General features: G+C 40.5%; 1 protein-coding gene across 1 annotated transcript in view; it reads right to left on the reverse strand.

Annotated features, from left to right (window-relative positions):
* The window catches only part of PIK3C3 (phosphatidylinositol 3-kinase catalytic subunit type 3), a 72,135-nt gene extending 53,953 nt beyond the window's left edge, over window positions 1-18,182 (reverse strand). Inside the window, exons 1-8 of the mRNA XM_074165974.1 lie at window positions 18,115-18,182; window positions 16,122-16,310; window positions 15,477-15,620; window positions 13,387-13,516; window positions 10,551-10,637; window positions 8,250-8,345; window positions 1,301-1,372; window positions 79-183 (exon numbers count right to left, since the gene is read on the reverse strand). Of these exons, the coding sequence (XP_074022075.1) occupies window positions 79-183; window positions 1,301-1,372; window positions 8,250-8,345; window positions 10,551-10,637; window positions 13,387-13,516; window positions 15,477-15,620; window positions 16,122-16,310; window positions 18,115-18,182 (891 nt within the window). The remainder of the gene's footprint in view (window positions 1-78; window positions 184-1,300; window positions 1,373-8,249; window positions 8,346-10,550; window positions 10,638-13,386; window positions 13,517-15,476; window positions 15,621-16,121; window positions 16,311-18,114) is intronic.
* Window positions 18,183-19,765: the final 1,583 nt, after the last annotated feature.

Here is a 19,765-nt window from a genome sequence, read left to right on the forward strand (position 1 = left end):
TTTTCCTTAAGTTGTCACCATATATTAGTATCAATCTACCTAATAAAAATGAATTTAGCCATCCCATGACTGACTTACATTAAGCTGATCTCGTGTAGCTGCATTAGGCTTCAGATCATGATCAGAAGGTCCACTTCTTAAGCTTCGAGCAAGCTTGTGATGTTTGCTTTCTACTAGGTTCTCCTAAACGCAGAGGGTAAGTCAGCATTTATAAATATTTAAGCTCCAGAGAAATGAAACCACCTAGCGAAGACTCACCAGTGTCTTGAATAATGCATGACAATTAAAATTCACATGTAGAACTACTGTGTCTTCTGGATTTTATTTTTGGTTTGTTGTTGTTTTAGAAGAAACTCCTTCAATAGCATGTGGAGGGTTGTTGGGAATTTTGAGTTTTTTTGTTGGTTGTTTTGTTTTTTTGTTGTTTTGTGTTTTTTTTTTTACTTCACACAATTTACAAGCCCTATCTTGCCTTTTGGTGAATTGCTGCAAAATGCAAGCGAGTCAACACATCTGTGATTTAGACAGCACTCAAACGTGCTAGCCACTTTGTAAACACTTTTAGGACATTTGCAGTATAAAGCTCTGAATGCAAGAAAAACGTCTCAAAAAGTTTTCCCACTGTTAATACCACGTTAGCAACAGTAGGAGCCACAGTAGGAGCCACAGTGTCAATGAGATCTCAGCAGCCAAGGCAGTTTTCAGCATTGTCAGACTTGCTCTTGCAGTGTTAGATTACACAGTGCTCAAACAGCGTTGCCAGTAGAAGCCCACTTACATTAAGGTTCCCAAAGCTGCCAATAGCAGTTCCACTGAATTGGCATCCAACATAATGGAAATCTTTTCTAGAACTGTACTTAGGCACTGTCTACATGAAAGACAACATACAAGAGAGTGTAGGGAGAAAATATTTTTACAGATTAAGTGACCAAGAGTTACTGCACCTTCCTTTTTTATTTTTTTCAGCTCCCTCTTACCTTATATTCCCACCCTCTGACCTCTTTTGCCAACAATCCCCCTTCTCTGCTTTCCTACACCTCAGAAGCAAGCACGTTAGGTATGAAAAGGAGGAGATGAACATAAGCACTAAATCAATTGTATTTTATTCTAGCAGCAGTAGGGGGAAAAAAGAATTACGAAAAGTCAAACCCACTGATATATTTCTCAACTGGTCAAATTCGTCTTTTCACTGGAACTTTAAAATACCGAAGGCAGTAATATACACAAGCTTTCACCTCCATTTATTAAAACTTCAGCAAAAATACGATAATAAAGATTGCATTGCATGGAGCATGCTTACCATAGACATCTGGGGATCTGGAATCTTAACAATTTCAGAACTTGTTAAAATTGGAGATGACTCATCACCATCCTGAATGACAAAAGATTAAAGGCTTGTTAAACATCTCAAGACTTCAGAAAAAAACCCAACATTTTATATTCATAGATTCATAGATTGGTCCAGGCCGGAAGGGACCTCCAAAGGTCATCTAGTCCGACCTCCCCGCAGTCAGCAGGGACACCCCCAACTAGACCAGGTTGCCCAGGGCCTCGTTGAGCTTCACCTTGAATATCTCAAGGGAAGGGGCCTCAACCACCTCCCTGGGCAACCTGTTCCAGTGTTCCACCACCCTCATGGTAAAGAACTTTTTCCTAATATCCAATCTAAATCTCCCCTTCTCCAGCTTAAAACCATTGCCCCTCGTCCTGTCACTGCCGGCCTTTGTAAACAGACCCTCCCCGGCCTTCCTGTAGGCCCCCCTCAGGTACTGGAAGGCCGCTATGAGGTCTCCCCGGAGCCTCCTTTTCTCCAAGCTAGACAACCCCAGCTCCCTCAGTCTGTCCTCATAGGAGAGGTGCTCCAGCCCCCTGATCATTTTGGTGGCCCTCCTCTGGACCCGCTTCATCAGGTCCGTGTCCTTTCTATATTGAGGGCTCCAGACCTGCACACAGTACTCCAGGTGAGGTCTCACCAGAGCAGAGTAAAGTGGCAGAATCACTCTCTGGATCTGATGGCAACACTTCTTTTGATGCAGCCCAGGATGTGATTGGCCTTCTGGGCTGTGAGAGCACATTGCCTGCTCATGTCCAGCTTCTCGTCAATCAGCACCCCCAAGTCCCTTTCCTCAGGGATTATTAATGAATTATGAATCATATTACAGTGAAATAATGATGCAACCACATCTTGCTGACTTCTGATAGTTATAAAGGGGAAAACACAAAATAAGAAACTGATTATTTTTCTTGTTAGCTTTTGCCTGATGATAAACAAGGTGGCAAGACAAAAGAAAGTTCATCTGAGGAGACGCAGCTTGGCAATTCACTACCACACTGGTACACAGGTAAGTACAGAAATTTGCCATTATTGTTAACATTTGTCCTCTGGAAGCACAAATCAGGGTCCATACTTTTGCCAAAAACAGACAATTTCCTAGAAATAACAACCATGTTGCAGAAAATAACTCTCCCAATAGTTCAACAGACTGATTTAGGAAGATGCATATGTGCCTATCTATCACGGGTTCCACGTGGAGCATGACAGTCTCTTCTAGAAGTTCATGCTGTGCTGCTCTGGAGCAGTACAACAGGAGCCTGTCAGTTTTGCTTAGTGGAGTCCAACCTCCTGCTGCATAAATAACGCAAGGGAGAAGCTAAAAGTCTCCTGTTTGAACAAAGCAGAAAGAAAAAATACAAGGCCTGCCACTACGTGACAAAAACATCAACTGTTTCCCTTTTCCAGTCACAGCTAGCAGTTTGATTTTGATTATTTTTTTTACCTTAGAAGCATAACTAAGCATTAACTGACACTTATCTATGGAAGAACAATCATTTAATAGACAGTAAAGTAGAAAAAACAACAAGAAAACACCAGCATAATAGGTGCTATGCTATAATATTATGTGCCATTTATATGTAGTTTGTTCTCATTTATTACAGAGTTTATTTTATTATATGAAATTTATAATTTCAGCTCAGAATAAAGTTTTTTTGACGTATCAACATTTCCCACAATAATATAAGTTTTCAGATAACTTGTGCAGGTTTGCTTCTGCCCCGGCTTCCCCCCCCGCACCCCCCCAGCTTTTCCAACCACACAGGTCTCTTGGGATGGCTTTGCTTTTGTGCTTTTCAGAGGTAACTTTAAATGAAGTGAAGGGGCTTATATCAAGGGGAAGAAAAGAATCATTCGTCACAAAGACACAGGAGTTAAAATTGCCATTAACCTTTCAGGAAAAACTTTTTTTTCCAGCTACATAAGTTTTGTGTTGCTGACTGTAGTAAAAGATCTCTTATTAAAATGCCTGTTCAGGAAGAGACTTCTATTACATTTATTAGTGTCTTACACCTTTCTGAAATAGCAATTTTACAGTCAAAATAATGACAGTAACTACACACACTCCTTCCTAGTTAAAACGAAATATACATACAATCTGGCTGTGGCTGACAATGGTTCCAGAACATGAGCAGGACTGATTTTCCCATTAGGAAAAGGAGGAGAAAGAGGACATTTTCTTACAGTTTCTTTGTTTTAAAAACATACTGCCTAAATAATGAACATAGCTTTAACGTATTTGTATGGAAATAACTTTAAAGTATTTCTATTATAAGAAAATACTGCTGCGTCAATGTAACTGTACTGAACCGAGTAGGAGCCGCGCTGGCAGATCAGCACCCGCATTGTAGAAAAATTTCACTGAATTTCACTGAATTTTTTTAGAGTTGGAAGGGACCGTATAGATCATCTAGTCCAACTCCCCTGCTGAAGCAGGAAAAAAAAAAAACCTTTGCCATCTTCAGAAGGAACTTTCAAATCATGTTCAAGTAGTTTTACAAAGTCAAATTACATAAAAAAAAAAAAAAAAAACCACACAACGAAGTTGTTTTGGGCAGAAAATCCTTCCGAAAACAGACATATCTCATCACAAGAGATGACAGACCTATCTACTAATTGGTTATCTCCCTAACCAAAACCATAACAAGGCTGCAATCTGACTTGACCTTTATAAAACAACAAAGGATTACCAGTGCCCCAGCGACAAACAAGCTGCCACTCCCTTTAGACCCTTCACATAAAAGCGCTGTAGGAAAAACTCTATATAGGATTCACTAGCAACTAACAAATGTTCAAACTCCTACCAAGGCATTTCTAACATCCATATCCCATGTGGATTCCTAGGGATAAGTAGTAATAACACCTATACTTTTACACCTTTCTCTCAGTAAAAACATTCAGATAAAATACCTGTAAAAAGGAACGAGTCTGACAAAGCTTTTAGGCTGGTAAAAGTGGATCGTCTGCCCCACAATCAAAAGCCCACAACAGCTATTACCAACTCAGAACCTACTAGGACAACAATGACAAAAGCCTAAAATTTGCTTACTTACAAAAGTAAAACAAAAAATGCACAAAGCCTTCCAATGACCAGTGTTAAAATGTTTATAACATTCTTTAAAACCAATATTGGATATTTTTTTCAGGGGTAGTGTTAAAAGAATGATTTCTAAACTCATAGCTGATGTTTCTTTTTGTAACCTGTCAAAAGAAATATTATAATGACTTTTCCTTAAACTCTTCTTTTTAAATGCAGTTATGTTATAAAGAGCCAAGCTGAAAAGCTCTAGTTATTCAGCTCAAGCACTAGCAAAACTCTGTTCCCAGTGTTTCACTGTGTTTTACAATAAAGCCTTGAGCTTCAGCCAAAACTTGTTATGAGGCCAAGTTCTGCCAAGCATTCATGGGACAAGTAACTGCGTCAGGAGTTAACACCATTTTCAGAACGGACTATTTTGTGAAACCCTCAAGGCACAATGCCATTAGTTTGCCTGTGAAGTACTTCAGTTGTTTAAAATCAGATTAACACACAGCCCTATCTATCTCATATTTGGAGAGCATCCCATGGGTCACTGTGTCCCTGAGCATATAAACTTACTCAACCATACCAATGCCTGAGGGTCAACTCTAAATGAGCATTTGAATTTGATCAAGTGGGCGCTTTTGAAGCATCTCTCCTGATCATCCCCGTGTAGCAAGCTTTGGTTTACGTCATGGAGGTTTTAGGAACACGCAATATCCCCGCAACATAAATGGACACACAATGCTGTAGAATTTTTCTTTCTTTCAAGCCATGAAAAAGGTTCAGGTAATCAGACATTGTTTTTTTTATAAACTGGATGCAGCAGTGCAATCTATTTATTTATTCAAACAAAGCTTTCACTTCAAACCTGCACAAAAACACTTTAATGATAAATGCTGGTGTTACTTGCAGTTGGAAAGTCACACAGAATTTTTGCCTACATGGAGAATCAGAAGCAATGCCCTCGTTACTAGCAGACTGTTATCCTTCATGTCTTGAATGCTGTATTAAAATTAAGTTAACAGAGAACATGGGGAGAGCCACTGCTCCTTCACTTCATTGTAATTGAATGTTGAGTCGAATCTCAAATTCTATCAGCCACTGTTTAACAGGCTAGTTCTTCGTAAACACTTGAAAACAAATTTATCAACAAAACTGTGACAAGTAATCTCCACTTCGACTATCGGTCACAGGCAGGTGACAACAAAACCTACTTTCATTAGACTCAATATACTGGGCTGGTGATGCCAGATATGTATACTGTACACTGTAATTGGAAGCATGACAAAACTGAGAAGACAGGCACTAATTTATGTACTGTTTCCTACTGCTGCCAGAAAAGGGTCAAGAACTTGTTGAAAAGCTACTTCATAACAACAAAGCTCTCAAACTGCAGTTAGTTATAGCTTTAATAGGTACTATTACACATCCAATTACTTTATTTCCACAAGAGCAGCCAATGCATAGTTATTTTGTTCCATGCACTTTTAACATGCTTCAGAAACAACTGCTAAAAGAGATAGATGTATGCTTGGAGTCTGAACCTTTTTTCCCCTCATCTTGTACATCTGTAAAACCATAATAATGACAGAAAAATGTGTGTATAAAGCAGGAATAATTCATCTATAATGGCAGGTTTCTAGAGGTGAGGGAGAGAATCATTTTTAGGAATGTCACATTTAACTATAAAAATAGAGGAGCCAAAAGGACACAAAGCCACACGGTAGCCACGCTCATCAGTTTGCACCTGTGAAAAGTACAGCACATTCTAATGTAAAAAGCAAATCATTATTAAAATGTTTCAGTATTTTTGATCATATTCGACTATGCTCTCCAGAAAAATTTTTCCTTGATTTCCAGAAGTAAATAACTTTATTTTGTTTCATGAAGGCATCTGACATGTAGGTTTCATTCTGATTTGTAACACAAGGTAGTTTTTTTAACAGTGAAGTCTACAACAGCTTGTTCCAGGAGAAGACTTAGAAAAGTGGGGAGCAGTCCCATTGTCAACCACAGTTCACAAAAAGAAATGCTTAAGAGCTAACCTAGACATCTGCCTAAGGCACAGTTTCACCAAAACTACCAAAATTCACAAAAAAACCCCAAAAGAGCCCCCAAACCCTAAAAAAACCTCAAAGCAACCCACATACCAAAAAACTCCACAAAACCCAAACCACTAAACACCACCCTGGCGGGCTCCCCTCTCTCCCCTCTCCCCCTCCCCAAAAAAAGGCAAAAGAACCCTAACCCCAAACACACACATAAAAACCCCACAGAACACACCCCACATACTTGCCTCAGACTGTGGGAGGAGACAGTAAGTGCCAATTAGAACTGCTATTTCCTCCAGAAGCATCACCAATGCAGCTACCACTATAGCTATCCACTATATGTGAATAGAGCATGGACATGCATTATTTTTATATTATCATGTTCTGCTGGTTTTGGCTGGGCTAGAGTCAATTTTCCTCATAGGAGCTGGTATGGGGCTATGTTTTGGATTTGTTTCTCCCCCATCCTTTTGGGTGGGAGTGAGTGAGCAGATGCATGGTGCTTAGTTGCTGGCTGGGGTTAAACCATGACATACGCCTGCGAGACACAGCTCTTCCAAAGGCTTAGAAAATCACTTAGCAAGAGCCACTTGCTTTTGTTTCATCTACAGCAATTTGAAAAACAACCTTAAGAGCTTCCTATAGTGGCATCTCTGTTAAAGTTAAGTTCTAAGACTACTGTTGTTAACAACTTCAGATATTCAATAACACCTTGATTCAAGGGGTTAGATAACAGTATTTAAAGAGTTCTTTTTTCAAACATTCACAAGCTTTAACTTACAAGAGAGCATACAGCTGAGGCAGATTCTGATTTGTGCCTTGACAGAAATTTTTGTGGAATCCTGCTTTCTGCAATTTATTACTATAGTTTTCACTACCTTCTCCTACAATCTTAAGTTTGATCACAGGTCTTCTGTCCAGATCAACTGGTAATGTTGTCATATACACAGAAATACCCACAGAATTACAGACTTTTTAAAATTCTCAGAACAGAGGCTGCTTGAAGTTAGTACCTCTGATCTCAGCAAGACTCCAGTCTCTTTACTTTGTTACTCTTTCTTATAAAGCTGCATTATTTAGTAACTTTCTGACTTCTTATGAATCTACACAGGCTGAAAATTTTAAGAGGCAATTACTGACAACTTGAGACCAGATTATAGCTATACTGCTTTTTCTATTCCAGTAGCTCTTTCCACAATGCAGAGGTCCATAAAAGTACTGATAATGCCTTCCAAAGCCACACTGCTGTCTGTTAAACTCACTGTTAATCCCTCATTCTATTAAATGTGAACTCATAAAAACCACTGAGGGCACTACTTTAGAGACCTGCTTTGTAAACAGAAAGAAAACATGCAAGACATTCCAAAACAGTCTTTTACTTAACGGACTTCCAAAGTATTTTCAGCATAAAAGACTAAACTTTTGCATTTGCTTATTTTAGAGAAAATGTTCACCAGCAGAACTCCTGTGCGAAGTTTTAATAACTTATCTTTTATAAAGTTACCAATCAATACAGGTACAGTTCTTCCTGATATAAGACATAATTTTTACATACAGCTACTCTGAAAGTACTGCTGGATGACTGAAGGAACCATAAATCAGGAAGTTTTTAATCACTCACACTTATTAAATTCTGTAATCTTGAACTGTATTACACGAATGATTGACTTCTGCAATCATGTTCCATCTATACTATTTGATTTGTATGTACATAAACAGTTGCCACTGACAGCTGTCTGCTGCTATCCTGCAGCAGAATATTTCACCTCAGCAGAAAAACCTATCCATTTTAGGTGCATATGTTGCTTTTTAAAGACGAACATAAAGCCTGCAAGGCACATACCTTTTCGTAGTAAACTATTCCATATTCTTTATCATCACACTTGACACAGCGGAATTCAATCATCAGGTACATAAAATTAGAACTTCGTTTTTCCCTCTGAGAAGAGAAGCACCACAGATGTGTATCATATATTGAAGTGCATCAATCTTCAACTTTCTCAGTACAACAATTACCCTACTTTCTTTGTGCTGTAACCGATTAACTAGATTATCCGTTGTTGTAGCAATTATTCAGTTAATCATTTCATAGCACTACTTGAGTCCATATCACCTTCTTCCTGACATTCTTACTTCCTTACATTCCCAATTAATGATAAACATCCACATGAAACAGGTAAGAATCACATTGTTTTCATCAGTCGCTTGCAATCATGGACCAAAGGTCTGCAAAAAGGCAATGAAGAATAACCAACTGACAGATGAGTTTTTCTGTGTTCGGTGTTTTTTTAAATTATTAAACACAATTTTGCACGTCAAAGTCAAAAACCAAAAGACATAAAAAAAAATAATCACTATTTTAGCTAGAACCACAAAAGAGACAAATTAAACTTGGACTACAAGATTAGATTTGTAGCTCATTCATTTTCAGAAGAAGATTTGCTCAGGTATGCATTTTGAAATGCTTTCCCTAGAAAAAGTGCTTAGAATTTTAAAAACCATGTGGGAAACAAGAAAGAAGTTATACATAACCACCACCAGGAAGACAGATTTAATGCAAAAAATAAGCAACTCCTTTAATAACAAGCACCTCAAGTTTGTTTCATGCATTAATAGTGGATTGACTTTCCAGCAGAGGAAAAGTGGTTCTGCATTTAAGGTACAGCTTTAAGAATCAGGAATTTGTAGTATTCTGTATTTTTACTTAAAGGGAAGGCAAAAAAAAAAAAAAAGGATAGGCTGAGTATTAAAAAAAAAATATTTGTAAGGATTTATAAAAACACAATTCAAAAACAAGTTCAAAAAGAATCTGATTCCCTATATAACTATAAATATGTTTAGTATAACTATATATAGTTATACTAAGTATAACTATAAATATGAAAGTATAACTATAAATATAGTATAACTATAAATATGAAAACAAAAAATCTCAAAACCACAAAATGGAAAACAACAGTTTTGTTGTGCAGGATGAGTATAATCACGTAACAGTTTGGGGGCAATTTTGCTTAACAAGGGTTAACATGTCCTTCAGGTATTTAACTACCAGATTATTTTTTTTTAATATTCATTCAAATCTTAAAAGTGTTTTTCCTCAGCACTCAAAATCAAAACCAATAAAGCTGAACAGTTCTAAAACCAAGGAACAGCCTGTATGTCCAAAATGCTTCCTATCACAATCTAAAACCTAAAGTTATGTTAGCAATACATAACAGTATTTGTTCTAGGCTATTCCAAATTATTAATAAATTCTGATTTCCATGATCAATTTCACTTGAAGCTGAAAACTTGTAAAACAGCTGCCTGTTCTGGTGAATGATAAGCTGGACACGAGTCGGTAATGTGCACTCGCAGCCCAGAAAGCCAACCACATCCTGGGCTCCACCAAAAGCAGTGTGACCAGCAGGTCCACGGAGGTGATTCTGCCCCTCTGCTCTGCTGAGACTCCCCCTGGAGTACTGTGTCCAGCCCTGGGGCCCCCAACATAAGAAAACATGGACCTGTTGGAGCGGGTCCAGAGGAGGGCCATAAAAAAAGATCAAAAGGCTGGAGCACCTCTGCTGTGAGGACAGGCTGAGAGAGTTGGAGTTATTCAGCCTGGAAATGAGAAGGCTCCAGCAAGACCTTATGGCAGCGTTTCAGTACTTAAAAGGGCCTTATAAGAATGATTTTTTAGTAGACCTGTTGTAATAGGACAAGGGGTAATGGTTTTAAACTAAAAGAGGGGAGACTCAGACTACATGTAAGGAAGAAATTTCTTACAATGAGCATGGTGAAACACTGGCACAGGTTGCCCAGAGAGGTGGTAGATGCCCCATTCCTGGACACATTCCAGGTCAGGTTGGACAGGGCTCTCTGCCACTGGATCTAATTGAAGATGTCCCTGCTCATGGCAGGGGGCATTGGACTAGATGACCTTTAAAGGTCCCTTCCAACCCAAGCCATTCTATGATTCTACAATTCTCAATACTGCCAAAGTAAAATCAACTTTGGAAGCTTAAAAAACTACTTTTCCTTTTATCATATACACTGGTGGTTGAAGAAAAATAGGAAAAATGCTTAGTCTCCTAAGCAAGCAAAGGTTCCATATTAGCAAGATCCAAAAAAATATAATTTACAAATCCGATGTATGATGACCTACCTCATTGATCATTTCTATTTCTCTAAAGGTCAGTCTGTCCAGCCAGTCCACTTTCACCATGTGACCTTGCCGATGAGACTTGGTGAGCTGCATGAAAAAACACAATGATAACATTTAAATTGCTCAGAGCAAGAAAAAGAATATCAAAGTTATAATTTAACAGAGACACTACCATGAAATCAGGGGAAAAAATAAAAATTGGAAAAAATACTTGTACAGTACACACACAGTAGATTCTTGAAAACAGCTAAGCTATGCCATAAAAACAATTCTACTAAAACACCAATTGTGATCAAAACCATGTTCCAAGCACATCACCTTCGCGTCTTTAACACATTAAAAACAAGAACCTATTTTTTAAGCAAGGCCACAGAACAAAGGTATTTCATTTTTTGTGTTACTAAGTGTCATATAGTAAAACTTACCAAGCCAAACAAAAAGAAGGTATTTCAAAAACTATCCAAATTGAGCATTTCTGCCCTTGCTAGTCTTACCTACAAAGGTTTTCAGATTAACACTTACACATCACAAAAGGTCAGCTGAAGACTTACAGCAAGTCATAGAGGGCTTGTTCACCCTTTCTTTTTAGTCACCTAAAACATAGTTCAAGTTTCACTCCTACATCTATATACTGCTGTAAAAACAGCGAGGAAGTTGAGTTGTTTAAAGGTCTACCTAACAGCAGAAGAGGAGTAAGATATGAGCCATACTACCTGTAGTTTCAGATGCTTTGACACACAATAGTTTATGAAAAATTCAGCAGAAGACCCAAGGATGCAAAGCTATGGCTTTTTCATCGTAGCAATTTTATAAGCAACACTCACGTGTTTTGTAAGAGCATAACCATGTGGCACCTCAACATGAAATGAGAGGCTTGCCATAGTATTAATTATTTCAGGTAAGAGGTGGCAACTCCTCCAGCAGCCAGTCACTGCTTTTATACAAATTCCCTACAATAATAAATACCACATAAATACATACACACAAACTCAGGAGCATGTCAAGAAAATAAAAAGCTATCTTTCAGATAGAGAAAAGGTCCCTCAGCAAGCTCTTCTCAGAAGTAACTCATTACCTGGAGGACTCTAATCTGGCCTCTGGTATCAGACATCAGTCAGTAGCACGACACTTATAAATGGCAAGTCTGTCCAATAAACAAACAGAAAAAAAACCAAAACCAAGAATAACTAAGCCCACACAAATTCATCTTGTATTTAATTAGTCCTTCTCCTCTTACCTATATTTATACCCTCATATACAGTAGCATCAGGAGGCATTCAGCAACCGATGAGTAAGTCATAGAAAAACTGTAGCTGTTTGTACTCAAACAATGGCTATTTAGGAACGATAAATCACAAGAACCTCATCTGCTGTGTAAACAGCTGTGCAAATGAAAGCTCTCATAGACACACTACCCAGAAACCCTATTCACTTTGCTAGCATTTGATGGTAAAATGTTTTTATAAATTAACACAACAAAGTGTCAGTGAAAACATTCTCATCTTTCAGAAACTACTACCTCCCAAAACAGCTTTCATAACAGAAGATAGTAGCAGTGATGTTATCAGGTTTTATTAGCCATTAACTAGAACTGTCAACTGGAATGTGAAAGGAGAATTCCCTTCTCTTCCTCAGAAGCTTTGAGCCTCATTTCCCATATGCCAAAAGAACAGGATAGAATAGACCCAGGTATTTTGAGACTAAAGTGTTCTACCTTATTTGTATTCTTGAGATAGGGAGCTGAGGGAGCAAAGGGAAGAAGAGAAAAAACACTGGACACTTGTGACAGAACAAACACGAAAGGGAAGGCTTACACTCTAAAACTCTTTCTGAGAGACCCACTGCCTACATCACATAGCCATCTAACCAACTAAACAAGCCTTGATATTTAGCACCTGTCTACACAGCTTCCTTAGGCTAAAGGGATTTATTCTACCATGATCAAGAAAAGGGGCACCACCGCTGGCAGAAAGCTTTAATCAGTTTTCCATTATAAAGCCAAGGTGAACTAGACTAATAAAAGGCAGACCCTAAATGAAAGTTAGTTTATTGCTGTGATAAATCTCTAGATGAGAAAATGGACATTTTTACAGCACTGGACCTATCTTTCTCTTGTACAAAGATGAGGATGAAAACTAGGAGACCAAGATTAAGAAGAAAGTACACCGAGTAAGTGAGTTAAGCCATTTGGGGTAAGCTTTGCTAAGAATGAGGGAAGTCAGCTAGTCAAAAAGTTCAAGAACTAACATTTACTGATCAATTCCAGAAGTAGTTTTGATGGCAAAAATACACTCAGTCATCAAGCTGGCAGAAGAAAATACTAATATACACACACATTTGTGAGCTTAAATCAATGAAACTGCTTAATTTTTGCAGTTCTATTAAAATCCGTTCTAGCACAGAGGTACATCATACACACCTGAACGCTACACCACAGAGTCTTAAATGTAAAGGATGGCTACTGAAAGAAACTAGAGTGTCCTCACAAGTTACTGTTAGGAGCTGCTGTCAACCAAACTTGACAGAATTTCAGCTTCAAGCAACTTCAAGGCACGTTCACGTTTTCATTCTTCACAAGGAATTAGGATGTTAAGTTTTTGCAAAAGAATGTTATGTATAGTAAGAGGTACTTGTATGCCCCCTTTTAAAAAATACTTCAGAAGCAAATGAGTATCATCTGGTTCACTCTTGTGTACAAAACCTGTGAAATACCTGAACAAACAAAAGAAGATAGCTTTCACATGAGAAAACACCATGAGAGGCCTCTCTTCGTTTCACTCCAGTGGAAGTGCAGGCTTTTCACACACATCTTAAAGGTTACTTGCTGTTCCATTACCTTTGCCAAGCGGCTCATTTGGTCTTCGGAGACTGTGCTGCTGGTTCTCCCAGGAGTTCTAGTGGGCTCCGAGCCGTCAGCTTCTACATTGGGCCAGACTTTCAAATCATGCATTCCTTGACGAAACATACTGCAGGGAAAACCGCAGAATCGCTTCAGTAAATTCAAAGTAATACAGCTGTCAGGAATCAAAGTACAGCAGCAGCTACAAGAAAATTAAGTAGCTTCCTTTGCCAAACCTACAAACTTGCACTGCCCCATGCCTAGTTTAACTGAACTGCAGAAGCACCTTGCACCTCATGCCTTCTACGGCCTTCATTTTTATTGGCACACAGAGTTTAGAAGAAACTGAGTGAGTCTGAGATAAGCTATCTCACAAGTAGAAGAAAAATGGCTAATTCCCAAAGTCAGTGGGGTGGTACAAACGCAAACTGAGGACAGAACTTGACCTTCACAGTTTTATTATTTGTAATGAAGCAGAAAGTATTCCTCTTGACTTGCAAATTATAATACCGGCTTTAGGTCTGCCAGTCTCAAAAAGAATTCAACTAAAAAACTACCTAAGTTTCATCTCAAGGTCAACTAATATAAAACAGTCTTCCAAGCTGCCAAAGAAAAAAAAACTACACAAAAACACATCACCCACAACCCTCAACACACCATTTTCTCCATCTGTGCTTGAAATTGAATTGGTAATTGAAACTGCAGCAAACAGAATTTTGCAGGGTAACTGACCACACCGCTTCCCTAAAAACCCTGCTTCCCTTCCATATTTGTACTGATCCACCTATAAACAATGCTCCAAGTAATCAAGTACATCACTTCTACCAATAAGAGCTGATCACTTCACTCTTAACAACTTCAGCTAAATACAACTGGAAGGAACACTTTAAAAAGTCAACAACTAAAAATGAGAAACACCAACTAGAAGGACCACCTGACCTTGAATTTACACTTCACTTTGTGGACTACTACTACAAGGGTTTCCATTTACAAGTAAATGTAATCTACAAATAATTTCAGAATTATTTCTTGCTTTCTATCCACTTACTTCCTCCAGCCCCACATGCTGGAAATAAAAGTAAGTTCCATTTATAAATTGTATTTTTTTTTTCAGAACTATGTTGTAATGCTTTAAAAACTACCAGCAGTCTTTGGGGCACAGTCCTTCATCCAGTTCAATTTTCTGCCCTAAGACAATCTCAATGTCAAAGCAGTATCTTCAATGACAGAGACACAACCTCTCTCTACAGTCATTTGCACCATTCAAGCATCCAAGAAAGCTAGAACAGCTTTCTTAACGCTCAACTAAACTTTTCCTGCACTTCAGTTTATCCTTATTACTTCTCATCCATGGCCAAGACAAGACAAAAAAAGCTATTTCTCTCCATTTTACAAAGCTACTAGAATACTGGCACAGTGTTCCTACAGTCTCTTCTTTATCCTCACTTGTCTTTACTTCTCCTCCACCACACCCAACGCTAGATGTTCAATGTTCCCTTAGACTCCCAGTACTCAGCAACTTGATTTAAGTCAGTTATATAGAAGTGAACATATCCCAGCCGAGCAGACGAGTATCCATCCATTGTATCATCCACAAATTTATCAAACTCATCTTCTACTGGATCACAGACTATTAATTTTTAAGACTCCTGATTTACTGAGTTACACTTTATTCATTACAAATAATACTGCATTAACAGCCCAATTGCAATCCAATTAAATCATGTTGAGTAATCAGTACTGGCATCCATGCATTACAAAAGTATAAATATCAAGTGATCTCAGCATTTGCTACCTTAAAATCCAAGCTTACAGATCTAAATAAAAAAAAGCACCTATATTTTGGTGTTATATATGAGAAGACTTTTTTTTTTTTTTTTTTTTTTACACTACAACACTGTAGTATGTATGAAGTTACATTCAGGAAGAAATAGAGTAAATCACCTATGAATCTGATTTTTCAAGCATGGAAGTGTTAACCTGGTTTAAAAAAAAATTAAATAAATAAAAATTCTCTCCTCACCACTGCTACCTTACTATACACAGGTGAGCTTCAAATCTGTACCATAGAAGAAAAAACAGTATACCCATATTTTCCAAAGAGCGAGACCGTTGTTCCTCCCACAGGAACCGCTTTACCAGGTCCATACACATCCCAGATGGTCAGAGCCACCTGTGCATTGCGAGGCAAGTCTGGATACTTCACAGGCAGTTTCAGCCATTCATTCCAGCTGCAGAGAGACACCTCTTATTAGTCATAAAGCTTTAGAATTCAAGTTACCCTGTATTAGTTTATACAACCCATTCTCTCCTTAGAATATGAACTTCTAAGGGCAGGTGGACCATTTTCGTGTGGGCTTTAACTATTCAGATACTTGTCCTGAGCATGATTAAAAGGCTAGAGACCTAAGGAAAAATACTCTTGGATCTCTTCATCTTTGTTCAGTATACAGTAAGAAAATGTGCTAGTCCAGAAGTTATTTAAGTAGCAAGCCATGCCCAAATTTACAAGTAACATTTTTATTACTCACCCATTACACAAAAAGGTTGGTTTTGTGCTGTCAGAGTAGCACTTAATAAACATACAGAGACTTGAAGAATCATAAGTTATTTGAAGAAGACAACCGAAAACACATCTTTCTTACCCCCAAAAAAAACCCCATACAGATTTATTTATATAACTTGATGCCCCCGTAACTAAGAGGAAGATGAAATAAAAGGCAGTCACTTACTTCCACCTAGTGCTAAAAGCTTTGTAGGAAGTTCTAACCGGAAGTGCAAGAGGCTTCCCTTCTGCAAACACCTGACAAGTTACATACAAGTCAGAGCAAGTTTCCTGGTACAGTCCTGAGAACTTCAGCATTGGATCTTCTAAGAGAGCTTTGTAACTCTTCTGTTCTCTCTTTCCTTCCAGACTTCCTCTATGTGGGGAGGGAAAAAGAACACAAAAAAAGGGAGCGGGGGAAGAAAAAAATAAATAAACCAAAATTTAGTTTATCCACAGCAAAAATCCTATTCTGTTTCCATACCCTATATGTGGATTACCCAGTACTGAGGCTATCCTTACTCTGCTTTATTAGTCAGTAGCAAAATCCAAATATTGTACAGGAACTCAGGATGTGAAGTGATAAAGAAACATAGAATTTATTGCTATACGGATTTAGGTGTGAGGGGTGGAGGGAGAGCAGAGAAAAGAAGCATTACTTGTTTGTCTTTTCAATGGAGATAACTTCTTTGAGTACAACCTGTAGATTCTCAGGCAGCATCAAATGAGGTACCCTAAGCAGGGCAACAGTGAGATGATATATGCTGCTATTATTAAAAAACTAAAACAAATATCAGCATGCATGTGCTCCAAATACTATTTGGGGGGGGGGGTGGGGAGGAAATGATAAAAAAAGCCTTATTTTTTGGCTCTATGAAATGTGAAACTTATGACTGGATTTGGATGCAGTCATTGCTCAAATCAACAACAAATCAACTATGCAGGCTGTTGAAATCAAACTTGATTATAGCACTGCAACAATTTGCAGAATGCTAAGATTACAGTAGATCGATTAAATTTCTCAGGCCTCAGCTACACCAGGATGAAAACAATCATGCACATTAAATATCTGACTGTGCATGCACATGTGAAAACAAAAAATGAATTGTAGTGGTGATGGGAAAACATGTAAGATCAATCTTCAGCAAACAAAAAAAAAAAGCGATCAGTACCAGAAAAACACTTCAGAGTAAATAAACAAGTTTCTTGCAAGAAAGTAGCACAGCACATTCCAGGCCCATATACATTCTGATGCACAAAAAAATCTTAGTTATACTTTTGTTAAGCAGAATGAATTCACGAAGAGGACACATGCACTTGACTTAAGGTATTATTTTCCATTCAGAAGTTAAACAACCTCCGAACAAGCTTTCCCAAGTTATGTTTCCCAAAAAGTGCAAGATACTTTGAAGTAGCAAGATTGGGTATACTACATTTTAGAGCCAGCCACGTCCCTCGTACGTAAACGTGAACATCCTAGTGCTGTGATGCAGAAAAACCTCAAAAATAGTAATAAGAAAAATTAACTAGGAAATACACCCGCGTATGGTAACAGCAGCTTCAGCAAGAGTGCTTGCATACACCCAGTTAGGCACATACTTACATGTCGCAGCACCTACAACAAAGAACCCGACGAAGAGCAACTTGCTTTTCTCTAAGGAACATGCAAACAAGTATGAAAGAGAGTGTCGCCAGTTCATCGCCCTCCCCTAACGCTGAGGGGTGACACCGGCGGGTGAGGGGTTATCGGAGACATCAGCACTGAACTGACAGCCGGTCTTTGCCTCAAAGCACCGCCCTGCGCTACAGAACCGAAAGCTACGAACGTTTGTAAGGCGTTTAGAGCGAAGTTTGCCACCCTGGCCCGGCGCCGCCGCGGCTCCCGGCCCGTCCTGCCCGGCGCTGACAGGGACGCGGCCGCGCCGCCTCCGCCCGCCCGGCAGCCCCGAGGGAAGCGGGCGGCGGCGGCATCCAGGATCTCTCGGCACTGGCCACGGCACAACCGGGCTCCCCCGGGGAAACCAGGCCTGGGGAAGCCAAGCCTCGGGACCCAGCCCAGCTCCGGGGAGCGGGCGGGCGGCCCGGCCTCCCCCAAGCCGCAGGGGACCGGGCCGCTTCCCACACGGCAGCGGGAGCAGGGGGACGCCGCGAACCCCAACCCCTCTCTTCCCCCCACTCACATCTTCAACTGCACGTTGATGTCCAGGTCGCAGCTATAAACATAATAAAGCTTCTCGGTCTCCCCCATGGTTGCTGCTGCTACTGCTACCGGCCCCCGCCCGCCGCCTCAGCGGAACCTGAGCCCTCCACCACAACAGCCCGCGGGCATGGGCGCCGGCCCGCCCGCCGCCTGGGCCCCGCTGTGCTCTGAGCATGCGCCGCCGCCATCTCGCTTAAGGGAGAGAGTAGTGTGGGGGGGAGGCCACCGTCTCACTCTGTACCGGCCCTTTACCAAAATGGCCGCCAGCCTAAGTCAGCCGATGTGGGCGGCCCCAAGATGGTGGCGCCCATGTTGCTCTCTCTCTCTCACCATCATGGCTGCCCCCAGCTGTACGGCACGCAAGATGGCCGCTTCTATAAGAGGCATGGCAAGATGGCGGTTAGCCCAGCTGGGTGCGAGATGGCTGCCGGTCACACCTGAGAAGAGAGAGGGTTTGCCCCAGCGGCAGCAGCTTCCATAGTGGTGTACCTGAAAGGTACTGCCGTCCCCCTGTACTGGGCACTGGTGAGGCCCCACCTTGAATGCTGTGTCCAGTTTTGGACCCGTCACTACAGGAGTGATGTTTAGGTGCTGGAGCGTGTCCAGAGAAGGGCAACAGAGCTGGTGAGGGGTCTGGAGCTCAAGTCTTATGAGGAGCGGCTGAGGGAGCTGGGGGTTTTCAGCCTGGAGAAAGGGAGGCTGAGGGGAGACCTTCTGGCTCCCTACAACTCCCTGAAAGGAGGGTGTAGCCGGGGGCGGGCGGTTGGTCTCTTCTCCCAAGTCACAGGTGATAGGACAAGGGGAAACAGCCTCAAGTTGTGCCAGGGACAGTTCAGATTGGGTATTAGAAAAAAATTCTTCACAGAAAGGGTTGTCAAGCATTGGAACAGGCTCCCCAGGGCAGTGGTGGAATCACCAGCCCTGGAGATACTTCAAAGACATGCAGATGTGGTGCTGAGGTATGTGGTTTTATGGTGGACTTGGCAGTGCTGGGTTAACAGTGGATTCGATGACCTGAAAGGTGCCTTGCAACCTAAACAGTTCTATGAAAGGGGCTATGGATGTTCTATGATGGGGCTTTGACCAACCTGGTCTGGTGGGAGGTGTCCCTGCCCAGGGCAGGGGGGGTTGGAACTCGATGATCTTTAAGGTCCCTTCCAACCGGAACCATTCTATGAGTCTATCTCCGAAGGCGGCTGCAGCCAAATCCCTCCGCTCCAAAACCCTTCAGTGCCCCAGGAGGTGGCTGCTGCTACTGTGAGGCTGATGGGCCGTGGATGGTATGTTTTTCCAGGGGTAGTCACGCTCCGGGTAATTTTAGAATCAATGGTTCTTGCTTGATGTTGCTGGCAGCTCTGAAGAAGGCCGAGTAGAAATGGCAGTGGTCTTCTGCCACCGTGCAGCTGACGCTGTGCAGGACGTGGACATTACAGGTCGACTGCTGAATTCATCATGTTGATTTTATCCCAAGTCTCACCACGCTTACTTTGGGAGTGGGTCTTTTGCTCATTTGTAGTGTTTTTCCTGAAGCCTCAGCTGTCAGCAGCAGTAGGTGAATAACAGAAAACAAAATGGTAAAATATGTGCGCATATATATGTCTCTGCATCAGACACAGGCAACCCAAAATCAC

Source organism: Numenius arquata, chromosome Z, assembly GCF_964106895.1.
Source record: "Numenius arquata chromosome Z, bNumArq3.hap1.1, whole genome shotgun sequence".
Classification (NCBI taxonomy): domain Eukaryota; kingdom Metazoa; phylum Chordata; class Aves; order Charadriiformes; family Scolopacidae; genus Numenius; species Numenius arquata.